At 42.3% G+C, this 17367-nt stretch overlaps 1 protein-coding gene across 1 annotated transcript in view; it reads left to right on the top strand.

Moving 5' to 3' along the window:
- The window catches only part of GRIK4 (glutamate ionotropic receptor kainate type subunit 4), a gene marked incomplete at its 3' end in the record, with an annotated part of 162084 nt that overhangs the window by 82015 nt on the left and 62702 nt on the right, over window positions 1-17367 (top strand). Inside the window, exons 5-6 of the mRNA XM_083368287.1 lie at window positions 7082-7260; window positions 12511-12564. Coding sequence (XP_083224413.1) covers window positions 7082-7260; window positions 12511-12564 — 233 coding nt within the window. The remainder of the gene's footprint in view (window positions 1-7081; window positions 7261-12510; window positions 12565-17367) is intronic.

Here is a 17367-nt window from a genome sequence, read left to right as displayed (position 1 = left end):
TTCCATATGCATTTGTCTTATGAATCTTCCTAGTCCTTAATCAAGTTCAGCAGCTGCTTTGCTATTTTCCAAAACAGTGCAACTAGATTTTAGGGATGGCAGCAAGACCGACTGAGTAACCTTTGCTGGAGATCTTGAGTGGGTCAGTACAATTGAAGAATCCACCATCACTTTTACTGATAATTGACTAAAGGGCCAATCGGTATTATGAGAAAATCTGAATGGAAAACAATCCACTCCAAATCAGTCCATGAAGTGACATCCACACATCTTAAAGGGCTGAGAAAAAGTGAAATGGGCACTTACAATGCTTCCCCATCTCCCTAGTACTATGTATTTATTTTTTATTTTATTTATTTTAATTCCATTTATATCCCGCCCTTCTCCGAAGACTCAGGGCGGCTTACAAGCTTAGCAGTAGCCTTCATTCTATGTACATGCCTGCTTATTAGGGCTTTCACACACACCCCAAGCGGCATTATTACAAAGTCAGCTTAATTGCCCCCAACAATCTGGGTCCTCATTTTACCTACCTGGGAAGGATGGAAGGCTGAGTCAACCTTGAGCCTGGTGGGACTCGAACCTGCACTAATTGCAGGCGGCTGGTGTTACTTAAGGAGGCATTAGCCCACTGCTCCACCAAGGCTCTATGTATGCAAAGAATAGGGTCTAATTTCATTTGGAGTGGGAGGGGGATGGAAAATAGAAATCAAATTAGCAAAAGGCCAAAGGGGGGACCTCCCAACCTTCCATTGCTGCCCATCGCCATAAAAACCATGGTCTCTCCCCCTCCATTTACTCCTGCATGCGCGGACAGCTCTTAGCCGCTGATCCAGCAAGCTGCTAATTATTGCCAACTAAACTAAGGGCCATGAACAAGGTCAGGAGACAAATCTGAATAGAGGCGATGGAAAAGAAACAGGTTTGAGTAGCCGGAGTCTGAGAAAAAAGGAGAGAAGCTTTAAAGGTAAAGGTAAAGGTTCCCCCGCACAGGCGTGCTAGTCGTTTCCGACTCTAGGGGCCGGTGCTCATCTCCGTTTCAAAGCCGAAGAGCCAGCGCTTGTCCGAGGATGTCTCCGTGGTCATGTGGCCAGCATGACTAGACGCCAAAGGCGCACGGAACGCTGTTACCTTCCCACCGGAGTGGTGCCTATTTTTCTACTTGCATTTTTTACGTGCTTTCGAACTGCTAGGTTGGCAGAAGCTGGGACGAGTAACAGGCGCTTACCGGAGGATTTCGGCTAATTTATCGGGGAAGTCAGAGTTTTGTTTTGTTTTGTTTCATTTTTCAAACCTCCGTTTGGCCCTTTGAAAGAGAGAAAATCGAAGCCAAATGGCATCTCACGCAGCTCCTCTTAATCCTCTTTCCGGCAATACATGCCTCGCACCTTCCAACAGTGGGGATCACAAAAGGCATCCCTAAAATAAACATTACTTTATATCAAAGGCTAAAAGGGGAGCGATGGGAACAGTGGTGGTGGGGCCTTTAAACCTACCCAATGGAACAGGGCTGAGCATCGTTTTGACAGCTTAAGTGATGCTTAAGTGACAGTGGGGGGCCTCTTGTGTGCTGCTAAATCCCACCTCTAGTGAAATAAATTCTGTATTTTTGCTATTGCCCTGTGATTAATCCTCAAATGGATTCACATCTACAATGGAGAGAGAAGGAACAATATATCAATACGGCATGAAGAGACTTGGATAGAGAGGCTGGTAAACACCCAAGTTATGGTTTTCCTTTTCTTTTACGCTCCTTCGCTTTAGGGCACTCTACGTTTCGTGACTTAAATTGTTGCGCAGCCAGGGGAAATCTGAACTTTTGATTATATTTTGTCGGGCAACTGAGTATTGGTTCTGTACAGTTACAGGCTAGCTGGCCAGCCCAGAGATTCGTCTCAGGTCATGTCAGAAATGTAAGAATTAGGAAGAGAAAAATTATTAATTTAAATTTAAAAAACTTGAAAACTTGAAAATTTGAAAAACTTGAAAACTGTAATAAAAACATAGATGTATATAGTTCCAGCACAATGCTGGGCCACATTGTTGGCAGGGATATTTCCAACCAGCAAATCATTCATGTGAAGTGACTTAATACCCCTTTTAATCCCTTGGCAAGAGCACACATGGAATAGGGCATCCAGTTTTGGTTGCCACGATGTAAAAAAAAAGATGTTGAGACTCTGGAAAGAGTGCAGAGAAGAGCAAAAGATGATTAAGGGACTGGAGGCTAAAACATATAAACAACGGTTGCTGGAATTGGGTATGGAAACTTTAATGAAAACAAGGACTAGGAGAGACATGATAGCATGTTCCAATATTGGAGGGGCTGCTACAAAGAAGAGAGTGTCAACCTCTTCTCCAAAGCACCTGAAGGCAGGACAAGAAACAATGGATGGAAACTAATCAAGGAGAGAACCAACCTGGAACTAAAGAGAAATTTCCTGACAGTGAAAACAATTAACCAGTGAGTTATGGATGCTCCATCACTGGAGGTTTTTAAGAAGAGATTGGACAGCCATTTGTCTGAAATGGAATAGGGTCTCCTGCTTGAGTGGGTTGGACTAGAAGATCTCCAAGGTCCCTTCCAACTCTCTTATTTTATTAGTCTAACAAAGAGAAGGACTAGGGGTGATAGGATCACAGTGTTCCATTATTTGAGGGGCTGCCACAAAGAAGAGGGAGTTGAGCTATTCTCCAAAGCACCTGAAGGCAGGACAAGAAGCAACGGATGGAAACTAATCAAGGAGAGAAGCAACCTAGAGCTAAGGAGAAACTTCCCAACAGTGAGAACAATAAAACGATGGAATGGCTTGCCTTCAGAAGTTGTGGGTGCTCCATCACTGGAGACTTTTAAGAAAAGTCCGGGCAGCCACTTTTCTGGAATGGTATAAGGTCTCCTGCTTGAGCAGGGGGCTGGAGTAGATGACCTCCAATGTACCTTCCAACTCTGTTATTCTGTGTGCATGTCAGTCCTGGGGGCACTGTAAAAGATGCAGAGTTCTTTGAATAGTGCCCCATTTGCAGTACATATTCTCGTCCTCTGGGAGAGTCCCCCATTTTTCCATCTGGTGTTTAATTCTAGCCAAATCGGTGCACAGTCTGTTTAAACATCTCCAACAATCCACTCCTCCTCCAAACCTCCAGGCAACTCCTTCACGGGGTTTTATTTAATTATGAAGTTGTTTAACTTGGAGGTTTCCATCTTTTTTAATCATTCTGCTCGAGGGTGTAGTGGCAATCTCCTCAGCGCAATCTCAAAAGCTCCTTCTTGATTTCAATCTTTTTGAAGGGAGTACTTGGCCAAATAATGGGTGTGCCAGATCATGTAACAGAATGCTATTTAAGCTAACATTGATGCATAACTAGACAGGTCCTACACTGGATGACAAAAGGGCAAGTCAGAGACGGTGGGTCACTGGCTCTACGCAACAGTCTAGTAACTGGAAGGGGCCATCTTGTCCTTTCCATCAGACAGCAGAATGACTGGAAAAGCTGGATGCATCTCCGTGACTTTATATAATATATTACACAGATCCTGGCTTCATCTTGAGACATATGGTAGGAAAGAAACAAGGGAAGGGAAAGATAAATGGAGGCCAGACTCAGTAGGAGGAACAGCATGTGTTTATCGCAGTTAAAAGCTGTTAATTATTTTGTCTTAAGGTAGCATTGCTGTTTCTAGGCCCAGATCACCACTCCCAAATTTTTGTTATGTATTAAAAGATTCTCACAGTCCAAGAAAAGCGGCTTTTCTTGATCTTGACATGCTTTGACTGTCTAGATTTCAGCTCTAGAATTTTTAGCAGCGGCCGTGCTGGCTAGGGACAAGTTATCCATGCTGGGGAAGGATTGTAGCTTTTTAAGCAGCAGGACTATCTGGAAGGTGCTGCCCATATGAGGATTTCAACCCGATACTTCTAATTATGAATGTTCAGAAAGGATCGTGTTGGAAAGGGCAAACCAATCAAACAAGGCAAGGTAGAGGGGAATAGGTTGAATGCAATAAAAGTAGCAAGACATAATAAACTTCAGAAAGATAGTTTATGGGTGAGGGAACTGTCATGGATAGGTCAGTGTCTGGATGATACACTTTCTCAAGCACATGAAGGGATGAAAATGTAAACGGTCCAATCCTGAAGATATAATATTCCAAGCAGTTTCTTAATATCTCTCGGGGGTTCTCTCAGACATGGCTGATGGCCCAAATAGTAATCAACTCTAGTTTTCTGCAAGGTCAGAGGTCCCAGCCTGACCAATTTGCTTTGTATTTTGAAGATAAAGCTGTCCGTATTTCTTTGGGTCAATGGGATATGGCCAAGGGGACTGAGTGAACGATGGATCAGCCCAGAACATACAGTATATAATCAAAATAAAACGAATAGCTGAGGATCGGATATTCTTTGGAATTTTCAGGACCACAACTTGTCTTCTAGATCTTTCTGTGCTTATGAAGTCTAGCTTTTAGTGAATGACTGGTTCCCATGTTGGGCAGTTGTTGTGAATTTCACCATTGTGGTTTGTCAACCATGTGGTGTGGATCCTAACTATTCTTTTGTGTTTCTGATGATCTAGTGCAGGGGTGTCAAACTGCCGGCCTGTGCGCTGGACGTGTCACGAGGAAACCGCGCCCACCCCATTGCTGGCAATGGGGAAAAAGTTCCGATATGTCACGTGACATCATGTGACGTCGCGAGTTTGACATGTCTGATCTAGTGCTTAGTTTCTAATTAAAGAAATCCCATTTTTGGAGTGGAGAATGATCATTTTCCCCTTCTAGAGATTTTACAAGTGACAACAACATAAATTAAAAAGGTTTTCCCCAAAGCTGCAAAATTTTATTTCATGGCTGAAAGCTTTATCTCTATTGATTAATATGATTGATTATAGACTCATTTATTACAGAATAAAACCTGTAGGCTTTAATCAATTATCATCAATTCCAATTACAGTTGAACTACATGAAAGTTGGAAAGAGGGAGGGGAAGAAATAGAAGATCATGTTTTTTAAACAAGGCTTCGTAAGTTATTCATTGGAGAGAAAATATTACCTTCATTAAATATTCGTGGGAACGTCACCTGTAGCAAATTGTTGTGATCTCAACTCTAATCAGTTAAACGTCATCAACAAAACACATAGTTTTCAGAGCAATCAATTCAAAGAAAATCTGCCTGTCTATGAAAGAGATTTTTCTCTTTGGTTTTTAGGGATGTAAAGACTTTAGGCTCAATTCTGCATGGATTTTACACTGTGACAATTTTATACTGTCAATTTTATTGGAAAACAATCTCTCACACAATATAAAACATCCTTCCCTTATACCAGATACCAGATTTCTTTAATTAGAAACTAAGATCATGAAAACAGAAAGAATAGTTAGGATCCACACAACATGGTTCAGAGGTATCCAACCTTGGCACCTGGGAGACCAGTGGACTTGAACACCCAGAATTCCCCAGACAGCCATGAATTCTGGGAGTTGGAGTCCATGGGTCTTCAGGTTATCCCATTCACACACAATCCCTTTCCCCAAAAATACAGATTCTATTGGTGTACATAAGTAACTCAGCAGTGGCAGTCCCAAACATGATCCTCAATTCACAGAGAAGCAATTACACATTGTTACCCCAAGGACACATCCAAATTGCCTCCTTGGCAGTAATTCCACACACACCACTTTAAGAAACACTCTTAGGATGATTGCTTAAGTTGGATTGTACAACAGTCAAAAGTTTGGTTTGTTATTTTTTTAAAAAAAACAACAACAACAACCCCTGAAATGATTTGTTGCAATTGTCTCAACACTGGCATGGAGAATGTACTTAGTAGTTTGGGGGCAATTTCAGAAAAAAGACCAATAAAATACCAGAGAAACACGAATTCCAAGATTATCTTTCTTGGTTCATACTGAGATTAACAGTCAAAAAGAGGAAACAGTAGGCACAACAGCAACCTAACAGTATGACCCATTTTAATCTCTGATCGATTTTCCAATATGATACTTTGTAGATAAGTAAGGGCAGCAGTTCCCAGAGGTCCCCATACATCTGGAGAGTGCAGATACAGGTTGGGAAAGGTTATTCTGTGGGATTAATTCTTGAAATGAAGATATAAATAAAATCTGCTGTGTTTGGCTAGCTAACTAGGTAGGCAAACTTAAGATTTTTGAGCCAGACCCTAGCTAAACCAGTTGATAATAAAAAAGCTAAGTACGGTTAGGGTTGGTTAATAACTGGATGGGCAGCCAACAAGAGAACTCCAGTCTACAGGCAAGGCTAAGAAGCAATGGAATCAATGTCCTGGAGCAGAGTACAACAGTAGCATTTTTATAATGTTGCAGAGAAAGAAGGTAGATGTGTCTGTACAATACAGCCCATAGTTATCAAGATCTGCCTGAAGGAGTAACTCAGAAAAGAACCAGGTTGGTGTGTGGTTCTTACAAAATCCTGCAGCCCCAAAGATAGTTCACTGTGGATATCAAAAATAGTAATGATCTAATTCAAGAAAACACACAAACAGGTAAGTGAACCAATCAACCCAAAGATGCCCCCAAGGCATAAATAATCAGCCTCAAATTATCCTGTTTTGGACACATGAGCTCTCTGGAGAAGGCTCTCATGCTGAGGAAGATGGGAGAAAAGAGAAAAGAGGGTGACAGGAATGTAGGTGGACACAATTAGAGCAGCGATGTGTGCGTAGCTGCAAGACCTGAAGGACTGGGTTAAGAACAGATCTTCATGGAGAAAGTCTATCTATGTGTTTGCTAACACTGATTTGATGGCTCATAATAAGCCAATCAGGCCTCTGCCATAGCGTTGTAGTACTTGTTAAATCTCTTCACATTGAACTAACAAGTGAAGAGTAGGGGGAACATCCTTCAACCAAGAAAGGACCCACTAAGGTGAATGGCCTTTCTGATTACTTTCATTTAACTAGGAGAAAGATGGGGTAAATGTACAGAAACAAATCCCACACCACATTTCCCAGATTTCATTTTAACTGATTTGACCTAACCTAATCATGTGTGGAAAGGTTGCTGATGGATGAAGCTCAATATTGAATTTGTGTTCCTCTTCCTTGCAGGCCTTCTAAACCTTGAGAAATTGCTCCGGCAGTTTCTTATTTCTAAGGAGACTCTCTCCGTTCGGATGCTGGATGAAAGCTGGGATCCTACACCATTGTTAAAAGAGATCAGGGATGACAAAACAGGCACCATCATCGTACACGCCAATGCTTCCATGTCCCACGTGATCCTTAAGAAGGTAAGAACAGGGGATGCTTAGTAGCTAATCTGCAAGGTTGGGATAGGAATTGCAGGTTAGGGTTTGGAACGGGGTTTCAGGAAATTAAGGAATGGGCAGAAGATATATGTTGGGATAGTTCTCACGTGAAATGGATTTTCTGAAACCATCAAATTCAGGGAAGGAGAATCCAAACACCACGGCATGAACTTCCAGCTGCACAAAAATTGTTTAGCTTTCTAGTCTTTGAGGATGTTCTGTTCTACATCAGCAGTCATTTTGTCTCCTTGACCTTCTATTTTCTCCAAGCGTTCTGAAAAAAAATATTGTTTTCTTGCCTTTCCAAAGATTTGTTATGAGTCAGAACAGCGGGCCCTTCGGGCTTTGAAGTATTTGGCAGTGTGACTGAACAGTCCATCCAAATGGAAACAAAATAAACAATGTATAAACAAGAGTTGAGATCCACTTCTTCCATCGATACACGTTGGCCTATTGTTGGGCAGGGCTGATTGAGGGGGCGATAGTCACTTCACAAGCTTGGGCCTTGAGCGAAGGCATCGTTGATGCTGCCTAACTTATTTGGTGCAGAAAGTGGAGGTATTTCAGAACTGAAGATCTGAAGCACAGACTGTAAAGCATAGCAGAGGGCCTGAAACTGTGTGTGATGAGACTTCAGAGGGCTTCCTGTGTTAGCATAAAGGTGAAGAATCTATTGTCCTGCAGATTCTGCTAAAACTTCAGCTTGAAATGGCTTCCAATGCCCCTTCTACCTGATTGTAAAGAAAGGGCAGAATTAGGGTGTTCCTCAGGTAGCCAGTCCTGTGCCATGAAGGTCTTCTTAGAGATGGTCACCAGTACCTTCAATTGCACCCAGAAAGCAAGCTTCCAGAATATTCTACTTAGAGCTGCTTTGACCCATGGTCAATCGTATTTAAAAGTGCTGCCCTCATGTAATTAAGGCACATGTATTTACAGTAAGTGCACAATCCAACAGGAAAAGCTTTTTGGGTAGACTTGAGAATTCACTTCAAGCTGAACTCATTTCAGGCTACAGGCTTCTATTATTCATTTCCATTATTCTCTAATGCATGGCATCCATGCTGCACTGAAACATCACAGAAAGATCACATCAGCTTAGAAGAGAAAGGGAAGTTTACCCCTGGAGCACAAAAGATGGATGGGCCACTTCTTTTAGGTAGATTTTATGTTCTCCACAGAGTTCCGAGATAAGGAGTGTGGCTTCGGAGAGGTAGAGGAAGATGTAACGATATGGTTACATGCTCAGGATCCAAACAAGAACCAATGGGCAGAAACTAGTTGAGGAGAGAATTAACTTCAAACTAGGGAGAAACCTCCTGAAAGTGAGAACAATTAACCGGTGGAAGGGCTTGCCTTCAGAGATTGTGGGTGCTCCAACACTGGAGGTTTTTAAGAATAAATTGGACAACCATTTGTCTAGAACAGTATAGGGTCTCCTGCTTGAGCAGGGGGTTGGACTAGATGACCTCCAAGGTCCCTTCCAACTCTGTTATTCTGTTAGTCTGCAAAGTTGCTCTCCTGATCAATCGACACAGGTACAGAGGCCTGGTTGTCTTGCGTCCACGGCATCAAGTCAAACGCCAATAATATTTGCCTGGTTCCTTTGTCGAGATCCTGGACAAGGAACGGCATCCCTTAAGCACAGCACAGCACTGTTTTAGTCACCCAGCTCACGGGGCAAGTGTCAGAGCTGCGCATGTGTGTGGACTGAAATCAAAGGCGAGTTTTGTTTGCAATCTCTTGATGGCTTGTGTTCAGTGTGGGAAACCAGAGCCAAGATATGGGGTTTCTCGGCTGTTCTGTCTCCCTGCCTCTCTCTGCTAAGTTAATAAAGGATTTGAATGAATCCTCTCAGTATTGAGGGCTATTCCTTTATCCTGTTGCCATAGTAATATCGCACAATGCACAGCTACAGAACCAATGGGATTTGTTGAGGCCTGTGCCTCTTCTTCCTTCTTTCTTGGAGATATTTCTCCTCTCGGGCCCAACATAAAACCATTCAGGATTGAAAGGGTTACATGGATTTTTCTTAAAACCAAGGTTCTTAATTTGGTTCATTTAAGCTGGAGATACTTATAGGAGATGGTCTGGGAAAGAATACAATCAGCCAATAAGAGTTGTGGCAGTCACATGTCTGAACTGATCTTTTTTTATTATTGAAAAGTTTTACAATACAATTTTAAATACAAAAAAACCCCTCCTCTGCCTCCCTTATTTTACTTCACTCCTGACAAAATTCTAGTGTCTCGCAATAAGTTAACCATGTGTGTTTGCCTATTATTTCTCATCTATAAAATATTTCTTGTGCTGAGTTCCACCCAAGTGTTTCCAGACACAATTTAGATTTGTATCTAGCCCATGTTCTCAATAAGGCCTCCTCTAACATAAAGTAAGGAAGGAGTCCCTGTGGATTTTACTCCACTAGTTGTTGCTGACTCTCCATCGGACTCATCTCCGTTTCCTAGCCAAGACGCTTCCATGGTCACGTGGCCAGCATTGCACCACAGAGCACTTTTTTCCTTCTCACCGAGGTGGTACCTATTTATCTACTTGCATTTGCCTGCATTCACACTGCTAAGTGTGCAGGAGGGGGGACAAGGATGGGAGCTGACCCATTGCACAGCCCTTGGGTCTTGAATGTGGACTCCTGGCTTTCCAGTCAACAAGCCTAGCAACCACTGAATCATCATGTTTTTCCTCCTCTAACATTAGGATTTTTAAATTCCAACATGAAATTTGACTTTGTTGTATCACAAACCTCCATGCCACCCAAAACTCAGGACATGTCCTTCTAGCTTCAAAATCCTTCTTATTTCTCAGAAGGCCCCACTCATCCATCCAGCCCAAATAGCAAGCTGCCAGATACAATTTCAAATTGGGTAAACCCAACCATCTTCTTTCCTTTGTATCTTGCAACACCTTATATTTAACTTGTGGTTATTTCCCCTGCCAGACAACTTTAGATATATCCTTCTGCCTCTGTTTAAATGGTGCATCAGTTGTCAAAACAGATATTGTCTGAAAGAAAAACATCCTTCCAGACAAGACACTCATTTTTATCACACAGATTCTTCCCAGCAATGACAGAAGTAATTTCTCCCATCTTAACATATCCTTTTTATCTTCATTCCATGTCTTGATATAGTTATTTAGAAACAACATACAATTCATATTTGTCTTTGGGTTTCTTCCCCCCTTGCTGGCATTTTTCTGCAAGTGCGGGGCCCATTTTTAATTGATCAATCAAGTACTGATCCATTTGTTGCAATTGGAATTGATCGATTGTCTTGTCACCTGAGCCTTACATAATGGGCCGAGAGAGAATGACAAGTCCAAAGTCATCCAGCCTGGGGCTAGAATTCACCATGTCCTGGTGATTTTTAAGGTGGGATTAGAACTCACCATCTCCTGGTGATTGGCCCAAAGTCACCCAGCCAGTTTTTATGCCTAAGGCAGGACTAGAACTCATAATCTCCTGCTGATTTTTCCTCAAAAATCACCCAGTCGACTTCATGCCTAAGGTGGGACTAGAACTCACTGTCTCCTGGTGATTGACCCAAAGTCACCCAGCCAGCTTTCATGACTAAGGGAGGACTAGAACTCACCATCTCCTGGCTTCTAGCCCAGTGCCTTAATCACTAGATCAAACTTGCTCTCTCATGTTCATTATAGTGCTACCTAGATATTTTACTTACACATTAAATTTTTATGCCGCCCATCTCACTACTCTGGGTGGCTTACCTTCTTACCTTACCCTACCCTTTACTTTCTTCTCAAACTTAAAACTCGGTTTATTCATCCACTCTGTTTGACCCACTTCTTCTCAATCCATACCCTCTCCCGTAGGATTCTGAGAGGCCCAAATGACTCTTTGTTTGACATAGACATCTTGGCTTCCACCTACAAGTATCCTTGTTTCAAGCAAGCCAAGGAAAACAATTGCTGACATTTCTTTGATTATCTGTCCCTGGAATCAAAATCAGGACCTGATTTCAAAGCTAGAAGCCCGCCCCCCCAAGTGCCAAAAAGAGGCACAGAAGGGTGTGCAGTGGAGAGGACAGACAGGAGAACACGTTGGCCATTTGGGAATCTGTCTTAGTGTCCCCTTTTTATTGTCCCTTTTATTTGGGCTCAAATGGCAGTTGCGGCCCTGTGCAAAGAGTGCGCGACTCTTAGACAAAACGCGCCGGGAATCGAGTCTGTTTTCTCAACAAGTCTCTGGATTACTCAAAGTCAACAGGAATAAGGCAAGCCTGGAAAAATAAGGCAAGCGAGCTCCTTGGTAACAGGCAGGCTCACGATGCTGCGTGGTCTGTATGTAACTTGCCTAAAAACAGGTGAAGAGCTGCTGATTCCCCCCCACACACACACACCGAAGCTTTTTCTTCCACTTCATTCCCAATGCGTGTGTGTGTGTGTGTGTGTGTGTGTGTGTGTGTGTGTGAAGGTAGTCTTCATTTGCATTTGCAAATATGTTTTTAAGTGCAGCCCATTTGAAATCATCGCTTGCGGTGGTGCAGAAATGTTTTTTTTTTGTTTTGTTTTGTTTTTAAAAAGCCATCCAGGTGAGAAATGGCTAAAGAGAGAAACAAACGTACTCAATTAGAAGCCTTTGCTTCGGGACAGTTTCTATGGCTTTTCAGACTTCAAAAACTGTAGTCCTGCTCAAATCCCAGGAGAAGCCAACGGTTGCAAACTTGGAAAGTGGTGTTTGAAGGGCTTGGGGAGGGGGTCCTAACATTTGTTATAACTTCCTAGAATTCCCCACCTCCCCACAGAGAGCTTAGGGAAAAAAGGATGTGTGCTCTGTAGACAAAGAACAAGAGACTCTTTCTACCCACAGAGAGAGGGGGGGAAAAATACTAATTAAATACCGACAGCTCTCTCCCCAGTCCCCTTCAAATATCCTCTAAGCAAGTAGAGATGTTCTTGGTTCCAAAATTGTTTGAAGAAATTCACCCGGCATGGAAGGACCATCATCAGAAACAGAAGCCAATGGTAGAGTTGCTCATTAATCCATATTCTAGTATCCTGGGGAAACTTTTCTGAGCAGGAAATCTCATTTCAAAGAGCGGAATTCAAAGGCAAAACTCCAGCTCTGCATTCTGGACTTCCCAAACCTTTCAGAGCAATCTGAGTTAGCTTCAAATTAGAAGGTATCGACCAGTACAAGAGCAATCTGGCAGCCTATGACTTACCGTGCTTTGATTTCTCTTCTGCTCTGTGTTACAGGCAGCTGAACTGGGAATGGTGTCAGCCTATTATACATACATCTTCACTAATCTGGTAAGCATTTCCTTTCCTTTCCCCCCCCCTCTAAAGCATCTGATTGATGAAAACTGGCCTGTTCCCATTGGGAGGATATTGAGTCTGGCTCTCCCAGTGATAGGGGGTGGGGGAAAGAGAGAGAGAGAGAGAGAGAAAGAGAGAGAGAGAGAGAGGACAAAATAGGAAGGTGGCCTGCAGAGTTTGGATTTACCCCCTTGAAAATGGAGCGGTCATAAAATACAGGGAGTTCTTGACTTACAGCAGAGGTCATTGAGTGGCTGTGTGACTCCTTGACTTGCTCATTGACATGGCTGGCTCAGGAATTCTAGGAGTTGAAGTCCACGAGTTATAAAGGACCCAAGGTTGCCTACCCCTGATTGGTAGACAAACCGAGAGAGTTGGAAGGGTAGGAGAAAGCGGAGAACTGTCGTCTCCTGAAATCATCCGTATGAGATAGGGCACCGTTTCCACTAATGAGGGTTGAGAGATAATGAAATCTCGGTTGCTTTGCATGCAAGGGGACCGATGAGGTGATTAATAGGAATTGCCTCCTAACCTTGATGGTGATCAGTTTCTATAATTTCAATGAATATTTATGTTGTGTGTGTGTCTGTGTGTTTGAGCAAGGGTGTGCGTGCTTGTCAAGAGGAACAGGGACTATGCTGTTTATTTGGGTGGAAGAGACAGATGGAAACAAGTGAGATGCTACATGATCTGAATTTAGGAGGCAGGACTGGATCAGCAAGAACTGAATGGGGAGATGCCATTTCTGAGTCCTTTCTGTAACTTTACAACTAGGAGGGCGTGGCAGGCCATACTGTGAGTACCAGCCAGTGATTTCCTTTTGTTGACTACACAAGCTGGGCCACCGAAGAAGAATTAGATAAGTCTAGTTTAATGAAAAGAAGGACTAGGGGTGACACGATAGCAGTCTTCCAATATCTAAGGCTGCCACAAGGAAGAGGGGGACAGCCTATTCACCAAAGCACCTGAAGGCAGGACAAGAAGCAACGGATGGAAGCTAATTGAAGAGCGAAGCAATCTAGAACTAAGGAGAAATTTCCTGACATGGAGAACAATAAACCAGTGGAACGGCTTGGCTTCAAAAGTTGTGGATGCTCCAACACTGGAAGTTTTCAAGAAGAGATTGGACAACCATTTGTCTGAAATGGCATAAGGTGTCCTCCTTGAGCAAGGGGTTGGACTAGAAGACCTCCAAGGTCACTTCCAACTCTGTTATTCTAATTATAATTCTAATTATTCTAATTCTTATTCTTATTAGTCTTTATTCCATTCCATTCCATTCCATTCCATTCCATTCCATTCCATTCCATTCCATTCCATTCCATTCTATTCTATTCTATTCTATTCTATTCTATTCTATTCTATTCTATTCTATTCTATTCTATTCTATTCTATTCTATTCTATTCATGGCTGGTACTTAGTTTGTATACATTTCCCCTGCAAATCAAATTGCCATTCTTGGCTTGAAGCAAATTGTTTCTAATTTTTATTGTGTTGCTGGTGGTCCAAGGCAGAATATTGTCACAGTGATTCCAAGGCTGTTCTCCTCCAGGACATGGCTTATAAGCTGTGCTTCTCGATGATCAACAGCAGCACATAGCTTGATGCAAACTAATGGTTTGGGGGGGGCTTGGGGGGAGTCAATTTGATAATGGCCTCTATTAACTTCATTGAGCCAACTGTAGACCCTCGGTTAGAAGTCTAATATTATTTCAAGGACAGTTCTAAAGTAGAGGGTGGTCATAGACCAAGCAGTGTTAATCTTCTTCCTCTGCTGAATTGATTAGTTTATCGAAATAATCTAATTCTCACCTCAGTGCAGTCTTGATGGGATTAATTAGGAAAGAAAGAGTAGCTGGATGAAAACTTGGACAGATGGAAGAGAAAGTGAAGGAAATTAAGTAGTATTTAAATAGGATAGGAGATGGGAGTGGAGCTATTTAAGCTAATAAATCTAGAGGGATTATCAAGTCACTAATGATCCCAATCAAGGTCTAACCACGGCTGGGGGGAATAAGACATAAAATCAAGTTGACAGGTTCTTTGGGACAGCAAACTGAAGGCCCATCTCAGTCCAAGAGTTGGGAGGAGAAAGGTGCTCAAAGGGGGGGGGGGGAGAAGCTGGCCATCCAAAGGAGAGGCATTGTTCTAAATTTCAATTTACGAATATTAAGATTGATGTGGGAAGGTCAGGGGGCCAGCACTGTACTTGCCATCTTGGGAAATGTTTTGAAGATCAGTGCTTTGCATTTGAAAAAGAAAAGTCAGAGGCAGAAGTTTCCCCTGATTCCCAACTCTGTCCCCCACCCCACCTCGCACTTGATGGCAATTAAGCTTTATGGCTGCCTTGTTCCGGGTTTTTAGGGAAGATGCCAGGCTAGCTGGCTGGCTGGCTTCCATCAAGATTGTGATTCATCCTGACTTTAAATCCTCCTAATTAGACAGTTCAATGGAGAGAGGAAAAAAAACTCAAGGCAAACGAAAACAAGCCTTGCTGGTGGAGAACAGGAGACAAACCACAGTGCCACTGGAAGAGGGGAGCTTCCACGGATCCCAGATAAATATTTATTTGATTGATTTCCATCCTGCTTTTTTCCTGGAGCTCAGGAACTCCAAGGTGACCATTGTGAGCTTCCGTGGCTGTGGATAGAATTGAAGAATTGGAACAGAGGGAGAATCTCTGATAGCAAGAGAAAATTTGTGGCTCAGCATTGAACAGTGGGGTCCTTTGGTCCTCTCGGAGCTTGGCTGTTTTTCTGCAGATGTTTCATTACCCAACCAGATAACCTCATTGGTGCTAGAAGGAAGTAGGGTTTGTGGGGAGGAGGAGGAGGAGGAGGAGGAGGAGGAGGAGGAGGAGGAGGACCGTGGAGTCATTGGTTCTCTCTAAGCTTGGCTGTTTTCCTGCAGATGTTTCCCTACCTGACTAGGTAATAACATCAGTGCTAGAAGAAAGAAGGGTTTGCTCTCTGTGTACATTTGAAGCAATGAGAGAAATGCAAGCAAAAGTAAACTCTAGAGATCTGCCTGATCCCAGTTGCCCTTCATACAGTGGTTCCACTTCTACTTTCCCCAGGAATAATCTAGTGCTGAATTTCTTGAAAGTGGAGAAAAGCACCGAGAAAAGTCAGAAGGAAATGAGCATAAGTGGATTTGATTTTCATAGGCAGTAATGAAGATTAATAGTCACTCAGGCCTCCAAAACTCTGCCCTTCCACCTCCGGGATAACTATTTCCACTTTATCTCTGTAATTTACTTTCTCCATATATCTGAAAGGGAGAATACATTAATATCCTCCTCCCTTTTAAATATACATATAATCGATTAATCTTCAAACAATTCTCCCTTTGTCTTAACGCCGTTTCCACCTGTTGTTATAGGGCTTTTGTTTTGTTTTGTAGTTCTTGCGTTGTATTGTGTTCCCGTATTGAAGCTTGAAAGCAACATCCAACAAATAACATGGTGAAGTTTGCTAACCTGGCTGTCTGTGGGCATCCTGATCAGATTCCGCTATTACGGATAGTCCTCGCCTTATACCCATTCGTTTAGTGACCGTTCAGAGTTACGACTGCATTGAAAAAAGTGACTTTTCACCCAACCGTTGCAGCATCCTGAGGTTTCATGGGATCAAAATTGGGATGTAACCTGGCTCATATTTATTTATTTTTTAATATATTTTATTGGGTTTTTTTAACATAGTCACCTTAATATTTGGTATATGGTGTGTTGTCTGGGTTTCCATTTAAAAATAATCCATAACAATTAATTTCTATAATTCCATAATTAACCTGGCTCATATTTAAGATGGTGGCTGTGTCCTGGAGTCATGTGATCATATTTTGTGGCATTTTGACAAGCAAAGTCAATGGGGAAGCCAGATTCAATTTATAACTGGGTTACTAACTTAACCCCTGCAGTGATTCACTTAGCAACTGAGGCAAGGTTGTTGTAAAATGGGACACAATTCACTTAACAACTGTGCTGCTTAGAAACGGGAATCTGGGGCTCCCTTGTGGTCATAATTCAAGGATCACCTGTAGAGGGGATACCCAATGCGAGATTTAGCTAAAGTTTAGAAAAAGACTTAACGAAGCTGATTTAATCAAATTTGTAATACTTCTGCAAGGCAAAGCTGGACAAAAGATCAAAATGTTTGCATTTCTGGAATTCTTGCGATGAACATTATCCGGGCCAGGAACAATTGAAAAAAAATGTGTGTGTGTGTGTGTACGCTAAGGCATAAACTTCCAAAAATCCCCCCAAAAAACCATCTATATCAAGGCAACTTCCTTTTTGGAAGGGGGAATTGATTTTTGAGTGCAGTTTATTCTGCAGTTATTGACATGGTTAATATGTTACAAGTGGGCCAAACTTTTTTCCCTGTTTTTTGAAGTCATAAAGCACTTAGTGTAATCTAGTACAATTTAGGGAATAAATGGCAATGTTTTCCAGACGGTGTAAGAATGATAAATTGACTTAGCAGCTTAGCATTTATAGTGAGAGAAGGCCTTTGCAGTCTGGAAAGAGAAGAATATGTAATTTTTTTTCTTTAAAAAAGACTATTTTCCATCAGGGTTGATGGCAATGGTGCCGATGAGAAGAGTCCCAATGCATATTTGAAAGTAGATCCTTTGTCACAAACCTGGATGGTGAGGTAGTCCTCAAATTACACAGTTCATTTAGTAACCGTTCAAAGTTACAACATCCCTGAAAACAGTGACTTAAGAACGTTTTTCACACTTAAGACCATTACAGCATCTCCATGGTCATGTGATCAAAATTTGGCAACTGACTC

This window comes from Vipera ursinii (assembly GCF_947247035.1).
Source record: "Vipera ursinii genome assembly, chromosome: 8".
Classification (NCBI taxonomy): domain Eukaryota; kingdom Metazoa; phylum Chordata; class Lepidosauria; order Squamata; family Viperidae; genus Vipera; species Vipera ursinii.
This window is presented reverse-complemented; position numbering and strand designations above follow the sequence as displayed.